The following is an 11907-nucleotide window of genomic DNA, read 5'->3' on the forward strand; positions in this document are numbered from 1 at the left end:
GTCCCATGAATGTGGTTTTCCTCATGCGAAAGTTCTGCAGCCACTGCTCGTCATCCCAGACGTGCATCACGATTCGATCCCACCACTCAGTGCTTGTTTCCCGAGCCCAAAAGTAGCATTCCACTGTGGTCAGCACTTCCATGAATGCCACAAGCAATCTCATGTCATAGCTACTACGTGCGGCGAGATCAATGTTGTACATCTCTTGCCTTTGTAGTTTAAGGAATAACTCCACTGCAACTCGTGACGTGTTGGTCAGAGTGAGCAGCATGTTGGTCAACAGTTCAGGATCCATTCCTGCAGCCCGAAAAAGGCAGGGCGCGCAGTATACAAACCGTTGAAAGATGGCACCAAATGCAGACGGAAGCACAGGGATTGATGGGCTGCGAAGCAATGCATCACAGGGCATTGGGACTGGACCCAGGATGCCCCGCAACCCCCTCCACTTTCCCACAAGTCTTAGCGGCAGAAAAGGAAGAGGTGCTCTGTGGGATAGCTGCCCACAGTGCACCACTCCGAATAGCGCTACAGGTGCCGCAAGTGTGAACACGCTATTGCGCAGGCAGCTGACAGCGTGAACACACAACAGCGGTTTCCCTTCAGCGCTCTCTCAGCAGTGCTGTAACTGCCGGCGCTGTAACTTTGCAAGTGTAGACGTGCCCAAAAACTTTGCAGACATGTGGAGACTTGTATTTTCGTCCTACAGAGAGCAGTGGCAACTGTCATGGGAGAGGACACTGGAAAACCAAGCTAGGAAGCAGCAACCGTAGGAAGACTGACAGCAAGGTGAAACCTCCTTCCTGTTCATCCCAAGTAGTTGTATCTTTTCTGCGGAGTAGAGGAGGAAGTGATGATCTCCTTGGGATGCTGCATCTAACTCCTGTCTGGTAGGTACCAATTGCTAAATTCCCAGAGGCTTAGTTCAACAGAACTTGATTCTAATGGAATCAAGTTCATTATAAGCAGAGAGTAGCTTCACTATAAGAGTGAAAGTCCTTAACTGCTTCAGTATATTTCACTGGACTTTCACTCCACTTTCATATACGCAAATTCCCTACAAGTGGGTTCCACATTACAAACATTTTAAAAAGGAAGCCAAAAGCAATTTGCTGTGTTCAGATGCCTTTTTGTAGCTCAAACCCTAGCTTTGATTTCATACATTTCTGCCTTATTCTGAGATTTAAAAAAAAACAGGGATGGGAGTTTCAAAGTACAGAAGACATTAAAAATTCAGCAGAGGCTTCCTGAGAACACATTCAGTACACAAAGTGGCACGAAAGGGGAGAAGGGATGAGGTGGAGAGGAGAAGAGAGAGAGAGAGACTGAGTGTGAAACAAAATGAAGAGAGAGTAAGGAGGCATGGGATGGAGAATCAAACAGATGAGGAGACAGAAGAGGAGGAGAAACAGAAGGCAAGGAAATGAGAGAGGATGGTGGGAGAAGGAAAGAAACACAACGAGGAAGAGAAAGAAGACAGAGGAGAGGATGAAAGTAGAAAGACAAAACACAAATTATTATTATTTTATTATTTATGTTATAATAATGCCTAGAGACTCCTGCCAAGATCAAGGCCCCTATGTGCTAAGTGCTAGACATACACATAGTGAGAAACAGTCCCTATCCCAGAGAGCTTACAGTTAGGGTATGTCTACACTACGGAATAAGGTCGAATTTATAGAAGTCGGTTTTTTAGAAATCGGTTTTATATATTCGAGTGTGTGTGTCCCCACAGAAGTGCATTAAGTGCATTAACTCGGCGGAGTGCTTCCACAGTACCGAGGCTAGAGTCGACTTGCGGAGCGTTGCACTGTGGGTAGCTATCCCACAGTTCCCGCAGTCTCCGCTGCCCATTGGAATTCTGGGTTGAGATCCCAATGCCTGATGGGGCTGAAACATTGTCGCGGGTGGTTCTGGGTACATATCGTCAGTCCCCCCTTCCCTCCCTCCCTCCGTGAAAGCAAGGGCAGACAATTGTTTCGCGCCTTTTTTCCTGAGTTACCTGTGCGGACGCCATACCACCGCAAGCATGGAGCCCGCTCAGGTAACCGTCACCGTATGTCTCCTGGGTGCTGGCAGACGCGGCACGGCATTGCTACACAGTAGCAGCAACCCATTGCCTTGTGGCAGCAGACGGTACAATATGACTGGTAGCCATCCTCGTCATGTCCGAGGTACTCCTGGTCGCCTGTGTGAGGTCGATCAGGAGCGCCTGGGCAGACATGGGCGCAGGGACTAAATTTTTAGTGACTTGACCAGGTCATTCTCTTTAGTCCGGCAGTCAGTCCTATTGAACCGTCTTATGGTGAGCAGGCAGGCAATATGTCCTTCTGCACCGTCTGCTGCCAGCCAAAGATGTAAAAGATAGATGGAGTGGATCAAAACAAGAAATAGACCAGATTTGTTTTGTACTCATTTGCCTCCTCCCCTGTCTAGGGGACTCATTCCTCTAGGTCACACTGCAGTCACGCACAGAGAAGGTGCAGCGAGGTAGATCTAGCCATGTATCAATCAGAGGCCAGGCTAACCTCCTTGTTCCAATAAGAACAATAACTTAGGTGCACCATTTCTTATTGGAACCCTCCGTGAAGTCAACCCTGTAAGCCGTGTCCTCAGTCGCCCCTCCCTGCGTCAGAGCAACGGCAAACAATCGTGCATCTGCGTTGAGAGTGCTGTCCAGAGCAGCCCAATGGAGCACTCTGATTGGGCTAAAACATTGTCGCGGGTGGTTCTGGGTACATATTGTCCGGCCCCCGTTCCCTCCCTCCCTCCCTCCGTGAAGGCAAGGGCAGACAATCGTTTCGCGCCTTTTTTCCTGAGTTACCTGTGCGGACGCCATACCACCGCAAGCATGGAGCCCGCTCAGGTAACCGTCACCGTATGTCTCCTGGGTGCTGGCAGACGCGGTACGGCATTGCTACACAGTAGCAGCAACCCATTGCCTTCTGGCAGCAGACGGTGCAGTATGACTGATAGCCGTCCTCGTCATGTCCGAGGTGCTCCTGGCCACGTCGGCTGGGAGCGCCTGGGCAGACATGGGCGCAGGGACTAAATTTTTGGTGACTTGACCAGGTCATTCTCTTTAGTCCTGCAGTCAGTCGTATTGAACCGTCTAATGGTGAGCAGGCAGGCAATACGGATTGCTAGCAGTCGTATTGTACCATCTTCTGCCGGGCAGGCAAGAGATGACGATGGCTAGCAATCGTATTGTACCATCTTCTGCCGGGCAGGCAAGAGATGACGATGGCTAGCAATCGTACTGTGCCATCTTCTGCCAGGCAGGCAAGAGATGAGGATGGCTAGCAGTCGTACTGTACCTTCTTCTGCCAAGCAGCCATGAGATGTGGATGGCTTGCAGTCCTTCTGCACCGTCTGCTGCCAGCCAAAGATGTAAAAGATAGATGGAGTGGATCAAAACAAGAAATAGACCAGATTTGTTTTGTACTCATTTGCCTTCTCCCCTGTCTAGGGGACTCATTCCTCTAGGTCACACTGCAGTCACTCACAGAGAAGGTGCAGAGAGGTAAATCTAGCCATGTATCAATCAGAGGCCAGACTAACCTCCTTGTTCCAATAAGAACAATAACTTAGGTGCACCATTTCTTATTGGAACCCTCCGTGAAGTCCTGCCTGAACTACTCCTTGATGTAAAGCCACCCCCTTTGTGGATTTTAGCCCCCTGAAGCCAACCCTGTAAGCCGTGTCGTCAGTCGCCCCTCCCTCCGTCAGAGCAACGGCAGACAATCATTCCGCGCCTTTTTTCTGTGCGGACGCCATACCAAGGCAAGCATGGAGTCCGCTCAGCTCACTTTGGCAATTAGGAGCACATTAAACACCACACGCATTATCCAGCAGTATATGCAGCACCAGAACCTGGCAAAGCGCTACCGGGCGAGGAGGCGACGTCAGCGCGGTCACGTGAGTGATCAGGACATAGACACAGATTTCTCTGAAAGCATGGGCCCTGCCAATGCATGCATAATGGTGATAATGGGGCAGGTTCATGCTGTGGAACGCCGATTCTGGGCTCGGGAAACAAGTACAGACTGGTGGGACCGCATAGTGTTGCAGGTCTGGGACGATTCCCAGTGGCTGCGAAACTTTCGCATGCGTAATGGCACTTTCATGGAACTTTGTGACTTGCTTTCCCCTGCCCTGAAGTGCATGAATACCAAGATGAGAGCAGCCCTCACAGTTGAGAAGCGAGTGGCGATAGCCCTGTGGAAGCTTGCAACGCCAGACAGCTACCGGTCAGTTGGGAATCAATTTGGAGTGGGCAAATCTACTGTGGGGGCTGCTGTGATGCAAGTAGCCCACGCAATCAAAGATCTGCTGATATCAAGGGTAGTGACCCTGGGAAATGTGCAGGTCATAGTGGATGGCTTTGCTGCAATGGGATTCCCTAACTGTGGTGGGGCCATAGACGGAACCCATATCCCTATCTTGGCACCGGAGCACCAAGCCGGCGAGTACATAAACCGCAAGGGGTACTTTTCAATAGTGCTGCAAGCTCTGGTGGATCACAAGGGACGTTTCACCAACATCAATGTGGGATGGCCGGGAAAGGTACATGACGCTCGCATCTTCAGGAACTCTGGTCTGTTTCAAAAGCTTCAAGAAGGGACTTTATTCCCAGACCAGAAAATAACTGTTGGGGATGTTGAAATGCCTATATGTATCCTTGGGGACCCAGCCTACCCCTTAATGCCATGGCTCATGAAGCCGTACACAGGCAGCCTGGACAGCAGTCAGGAGCTGTTCAGCTACAGGCTGAGCAAGTGCAGAATGGTGGTAGAATGTGCATTTGGACGTTTAAAGGCGCGCTGGCGCAGTTTACTGACTCGCTTAGACCTCAGCGAAACCAATATTCCCACTGTTATTACTGCTTGCTGTGTGCTCCACAATATCTGTGAGAGTAAGGGGGAGACGTTTATGGCGGGGTGGGAGGTTGAGGCAAATCGCCTGGCTGCTGGTTACGCGCAGCCAGACACCAGGGCGGTTAGAAGAGCACAGGAGGGTGCGGTACGCATCAGAGAGGCTTTGAAAACCAGTTTCATGACTGGCCAGGCTACGGTGTGAAAGTTCTGTTTGTTTCTCCTTGATGAAACCCCCCGCCCCTTGGTTCACTCTACTTCCTTGTAAGCTAACCACCCTCCCCTCCTCCCTTTGATCACCTCTTGCAGAGGCAATAAAGTCATTGTTGCTTCACATTCATGCATTCTTTATTCATTCATCACACAAATAGGGGGATGACTACCAAGGTAGCCCAGGAGGGGTGGTGGAGGAGGGAAGGAAAATGCCACACAGCACTTTAAAAGTTTACAACTTTAAAATTTATTGAATGACAGCCTTCTTTTTTTTGGGCAATCCTCTGTGGTGGAGTGGCTGGTTGGCCGGTGGCCCCCCCACCGCGTTCTTGGGCGTCTGGGTGTGGAGGCTATGGAACTTGGGGAGGAGGGCGGTTGGTTACACAGGGGCTGTAGTGGCAGTCTGTGCTCCAGCTGCCTTTGCTGCAGCTCAACCATACACTGGAGCATACTGGTTTGGTCCTCCAGCAGCCTCAGCATTGAATCCTGCCTCCTCTCATCACGCTGCCGCCACATTCGAGCTTCAGCCCTCTCTTCAGCCTGCCACTTACTCTCTTCAGCCCGCCACTTACTCTCTTCAGCCCGCCACCTCTCCTCCTGGTCATTTTGTGCTTTCCTGCAGTCTGACATTATTTGCCTCCACGCATTCGTCTGTGCTCTGTCAGTGTGGGAGGACAGCATGAGCTCGGAGAACATTTCATCTCGAGTGCATTTTTTTTTCTTTCTAATCTTCACTAGCCTCTGGGAAGGAGAAGATCCTGTGATCATTGAAACACATGCAGCTGGTGGAGAAAAGAAAAGGGACAGCGGTATTTAAAAAGACACATTTTATAAAACACTGGCTACAGTCTTTCAGGGTAAACCTTGCTGTTAACATTACATACATAGCACATGTGCTTTCGTTACAAGGTCGCATTTTGCCTCCCCCCACCGCGTGGCTACCCCCTCAACCCTCCCCCCTCCCTGTGGCTAACAGCGGGGAACATTTCTGTTCAGCCGCAGGCAAACAGCCCAGCAGGAATGGGCTCCTCTGAGTGTCCCCTGAAGAAAAGCACCCTATTTCAACCAGGTGACCATGGATTATATCTCACTCTCCTGAGGATAACACACGAACGGATGTTGCTTGAACGCCAGCAAACATACACTGCAATGCTTTGTTGTACAATGATTCCCGAGTACGTGTTACTGGCCTGGAGTGGTAAAGTGTCCTACCATGAAGGACACAATAAGTCTGCCCTCCCCAGAAACCTTTTGCAAAGGCTTTGGGAGTATATCCAGGAGAGCCGCGAATGCCAGGGCAAAGTAATCCTTTCACATGCTTGCTTTTAAACCATGTATAGTATTTTAAAAGGTACACTCACCGGAGGTCCCTTCTCCGCCTGCTGGGTCCAGGAGGCAGCCTTGGGTGGGTTCAGGGGGTACTGGCTCCAGGTCCAGGGTGAGAAACAGTTCCTGGCTGTCGGGAAAACCGGTTTCTCCGCTTGCTTGCTGTGAGCTATCTACAACCTCATCATCATCATCATCTTCTTCGTCCCCAAAACCTGCTTCCGTATTGCCTCCATCTCCATTGAAGGAGTCAAACAACACGGCTGGGGTAGTGGTGGCTGAACCCCCTAAAATGGCATGCAGCTCATCATAGAAGCGGCATGTTTGGGGCTCTGACCCGGAGTGGCCGTTCGCCTCTCTGGTTTTCTGGTAGGCTTGCCTCAGCTCCTTCAGTTTCACGCGGCACTGCTTCGGGTCCCTGTTATGGCCTCTGTCCTTCATGCCCTGGGAGATCTTGACAAAGGTTTTGGCATTTCGAAAACTGGAACGGAGTTCTGATAGCACGGATTCCTCTCCCCATACAGCGATCAGATCCCGTACCTCCCGTTCAGTCCATGCTGGAGCTCTTTTGCGATTCTGAGACTCCATCATGGTCACCTCTGCTGATGAGCTCTGCATGGTCACCTGCAGCTTGCCACGCTGGCCAAACAGGAAATGAGATTCAAAAGTTCGCGGTTCTTTTCCTGTCTACCTGGCCAGTGCATCTGAGTTGAGAGTGCTGTCCAGAGCGGTCAAAATGGAGCACTCTGGGATAGCTCCCGGAGGCCAATACCGTCGAATTGTGTCCACAGTACCCCAAATTCGACCCGGCAAGGCCGATTTAAGCGCTAATCCACTTGTCAGGGGTGGAGTAAGGAAATCGATTTTAAGAGCCCTTTAAGTCGAAATAAAGGGCTTCATTGTGTGGACGGGTGCAGGTTTACATCGATTTAATGCTGCTAAATTCGAGCTAAAGTCCTAGTGTAGACCAGGGCTTAGGAAACAAGGGCACAAAGAAGTAAAGTGACTTGTTCATGGGCACACAACAGTTCAGCGGCAGAACTGGGAAGAGAACCTGATACAATGGATAGATTTAAATCACTGATTTTAATCACTGATTTTAATCATGATTTAAATCATTGATTTGTGTAGTGTTATGCATTTGTAATTTTCAATTATTTTCCTAAAGAAAGACTGATTCTCATTGGTTGGTAACTGTTAATACATGCTGATTTTGTGCTTCTTTTTGCTAACCAGAAGGGTACACTGTCTGGACACATTTATTTAAGCAAAGATATACCTTGACTTACATTTACTCAGATTCTTAATTTTTACATTTTTATTATGTTAGAAAATGATGAATGATACATTTCTTATTTACTAGATGATATTTTTTACTTCTGATTTGTGTCAAGCACTACTTGGAAAAAAAATTATCAAAACATATTTTGCATTTAAAACCAACTATTTTATTAAACAAAGGAAGTATTATCTATAGTTAGTAAATTGAACTGATTGTTTTTGGTCACCACGTCCTTCAAGATTTTAGAATTAGTAGATTTCATCCTCTCATACCTGGTTTTTATTCATAGATTGTAAGAGGAAAACAGGCCTTTCTGCTTTTTTCACTCCCAATTGGTTTCTTACTTCAAGTTCTGAATGAACTAGTCATTGAACAAAACTACTTGAATACACTGAAATGAAGAAAATGCTCTCTTTCTGAACCTGCAGAAGAGGCTTCCAGAGTTAGAGAGTGAAATTTCTCTAGAACACTATCAGAGAAGAAGTGAATGACCAGTATTGGTTTACTACATTCACCGTACAAAAATTCTTAGAAAATAGGAAATTATATCACTTCCCATCCCATTTCCAAGTAGATGTACAATGTAACTCCAAAACAAAGACTCTGTAAAGGTTTTTGTTAATACAGTATGAAGGCATCAGTAGCGACTCCCATAGTTAAGTTTGCATTGGTGAGCAGGGATGTAAGAGGAAGTAAGACTGGTGGGGGAGCTGGGGAAAAGTGATGGTTCAGTTTCAAGAGGCCAACTTGAGGAGAAGAGAGGAATTCTACTTTGACTAACCATCTATTAGTTCTATTAGATAATCTGTGCTTCACCCTGCTTCCCTGAGGGAGAATCAGTTTCCAAATGACATAAGGCTAGTTGTAGGCATTGACCATAGTCAGAGGCATTGCTGAACTGCAGTACCCCAGGGGGAGCTCCAGAAGGCAGACATAGAGGCAGTGGAGTTGCTTGTACTACACAATGCTGTAGGGTGCAGACTACTGCCTTTTGTCCTGGCCAGCCAGTTTTGCTGGCTGGTGTATATGGGGGTGCAGCTACAGCTTAGCCTCCTCCAAATTCTTTTTGCGGTGCCGTGCACTCCCAGAAGACTAAAGAGGGTGCAGCTGCTATATTCTCTTGAACACACGGGCTGGAATTTTGTCTGGGTCTTACATAGGCCATGCAAGGGTGGGATGTCTTCCTGTGCCATCGCCACCCCACCCCCCCCCCGACCACCCCAAGGCACATTCACATAAGGGCCAGGCATAATCTAGCCCTTACTTTGTCATTTTGCCATTATTGGAACCATTTAGCTGTGATTATGCCATAACTGAGTAACCTGGTGATTTTGTCCTTCCTCACGCTCTTCCATTGTTTATTACTTTTGTTGCATCTAAAACTAGATAGCAAGCTCTTTGGAGCAGGGACTGTGGTGGGGAGGGGTTTACTTTGTTCTTTAAAGCATCTAGCATGCTATTGGATGCTGTATAAATTATGAGACCACCTTCAGCCTCCAGTAGTCTAGGAGGAGTTCCCTGCATTTATTCAGGTTTATTCAAATTATGTATTGGGTGCTATATATTAAGAAGTTTTAAAAAGCTAGGTAAAGCATCTAATAAATAATTCATGGTGTTATTAATTACACTATTAGAGTTGTTCAGCACTGTCATTCTCCAGAAAGTGCCTAAAGGCCAGGAGACTTTTCTTTTAATCATCTAATTAGTGAGAGGAAGACAAGCCAAAGCTATTTTCTAACATCACAGCGTGTGGGTGTTTGTTGGGAATGAGGAAATGCTTTCCTGGAAAAATAAATGGGATGCCTTAGTTCAAATGTGGACGACCGTCCTAAATGCACATCAGAATTCCGCATTTAGACATTTAAAACAACACTTCATGAGTATTTTTGTGCCTACCTGGTATCCAGTCATTTAAATAAATATAGTCACATGGATATAACTGAGGACAGAAATGTGTACATATAAATTAGAATTCCCATGAAATATAAAAAAATACAATATTCAATACCCATTAAATTTCCTTACATTAACTCCACTGCCTGGCACCAGATGAGAATGATAGCATTTTACATCCACTTTGCATAGGTACAGATGACTCCACAATGGGCAAGACAACAGCAAATCAGGCCCTAACTCTTCATCAAAGCCAGTCAGGTTCAGATGCTCAACTGGAATAACCAGCTTGACACTTCAAAGAAGAATTCATGTGATCACTTCTCACAGGTGCTCACTGAACATCGGTACATCAAAAGCTGTGGTATTTGGGTCACTTGCATGTCTCTGCACATAGAGCCTTGCCATCTGATACTCTGCGTCACTTTTTCTTATTGTTCATACATGCTCAGATACTCTCTCTGTTACTCTGTGGTCCTCCTTGAATACTGCTCCCATAGAGACACATCAGAACTTAATTGTAGGACCAAGTTAATTATTTAATACAACTTTTTAATACAAGCATACCTAGAGTTGTCTTGTTTGAGGTCCTATAAAACACTGGTGCTTTAATCTGCACCATCCTTTGGACATTACTGTCTTAATTCCTATATTGTTTGGATAATATGGATGATTTAAGACCAGCTAGCTGTGTATTTGGATTGTTTTCCTCTTAGCGTGTTTTGTACACACAGCCCAGCTTAGATGATTTTTAGAGATGTGGCTGGGACAGGTAAGTAAATTGGCATTGAAAAGGCAAATTTTTGGTTCTTTATGGGCCCTTATTTGATGGGACTAGGAAAAAGTCATTTTTCAAAATTTAACTTTTTTTTTACCTTTTGGAAACTTAATGGCCTTAGCGGTTGTTGAGCTTCTGTCTTTTGTGTTAGATGTAACGGTTGATCACTGTAGTCTTTAAAAGTCCCCTGGCACCTCTTGCAAAAATGGGGGTGTTAGCTATTGTGTTCTGGATAAATCTCAGTACGAGTAATTATACATGGTGCCCATTGAGATTTCTCCCTGCAACTACCGTCAGACACACACGGTCAATTCCATCCCTGGTGTATGTAACAGTATCCATGGTGTGTTGTATTTACTTGTTTATTGAATAATGAGTTTCACCGGTATTTATGTAATGGTCTTCCCTCTTCTTTTCCTCTCTAAAATAGGTCTCAGATCACTATCTGAATTCTCTGAAGAATTTCTCCTTACACGTAGTCTAAATGGTAGTTAATGGACTTCCTTTAGGGATGAATTTGGCCCCATAGTTTTCTTTTCCTGTCCTTGACCATAGTGCACCATTGCTATGCTCTGTTAAACAATCAGTGTTTCACCCAGTTAACTGTACTTCACTGGTATCTATGTATTTATATGACCTCAACATCATTGCATCAGAGCAATAAAGAAGTGAAGTGAATTCTGTGCATAGACACTGAATTAGACACTGAAAAGAATTAATGGCCCTTACATTATGGTTTCCCTGAGAGATCTTACTATCAGAAAGTTTTTCCTGATATTCAGACTAAATTTTATTTTTCTTAATTTTCTCTCATTACTACTGACATTCTTTAGGGCAACCCTAAATAATTCTTCTCTTTCCTTATTCAATATATATAGACTGTAATATTTTGTGTGAGAGATTGTAAAGCATTTTAGAATCCCTCAGGATGAATGGCACTATATAAATGTAAGATATTAATAATTATTTTCATGGATTAGAATGCACAATCGTAGCGACAAACCAGATTTTGAGGGGTTGAGTCTGACCTAAACTTGGATATAGGAACTGGCCAGTGTGACCATGATTTAGTCATACCAAACACAGCACTAAAATTAAGCTTCAATAGTTTGGCTGGCACTATGTCACGTAAGCTGAAAACAATAAGCAAGATAGCATCAACCAAAGGACACTGAGTGTTTTGCTACCCTCTTTTCAGAGTAACAGCCGTGTTAGTCTGTATTCGTAAAAAGAAAAAAGAAAAGGAGTACTTGTGGCACCTTAAAGACTAACCAGTTTATTTGAGCATGAGCTTTCGTGAGCTACAGCTCACTTCATCGGATGCATAGCATATTGTGGAAACTGCAGAAGACATTATATACACACAGAGACCATGAAACAAAACTTCCTCCCACCCCACTGTCCTGCTCGTAACAGCTTATCTAAAGTGATCATCAAGGAAGGCCATTTCCAGCACAAATCCAGGTTTTCTCACCCTTCCCCCCGCCCCACAGACACACATACAAACTCACTCTCCTGCTGGTAATAGCCCATCCCTCTTTGAA

General features: G+C 46.0%; 1 protein-coding gene across 1 annotated transcript; it reads right to left on the reverse strand.

Annotated features, from left to right (window-relative positions):
• Positions 1 to 5215: 5215 nt before the first annotated feature.
• LOC141996812 (uncharacterized) lies at positions 5216 to 7283 on the reverse strand. The gene is made up of 2 exons (XM_074969108.1): positions 6446 to 7283; positions 5216 to 5866 (listed from the first exon to the last, which is right to left on the reverse strand). The coding sequence occupies exons 1-2, from the start codon at positions 7026 to 7028 to the stop codon at positions 5325 to 5327; spliced, it is 1125 nt and encodes a 374-aa protein (XP_074825209.1). The 5' UTR covers positions 7029 to 7283; the 3' UTR covers positions 5216 to 5324.
• Between the last annotated feature and the right edge of the window lie 4624 nt (positions 7284 to 11907).

Source organism: Natator depressus, chromosome 12, assembly GCF_965152275.1.
Source record: "Natator depressus isolate rNatDep1 chromosome 12, rNatDep2.hap1, whole genome shotgun sequence".
Taxonomy (NCBI): Eukaryota; Metazoa; Chordata; order Testudines; family Cheloniidae; genus Natator; species Natator depressus.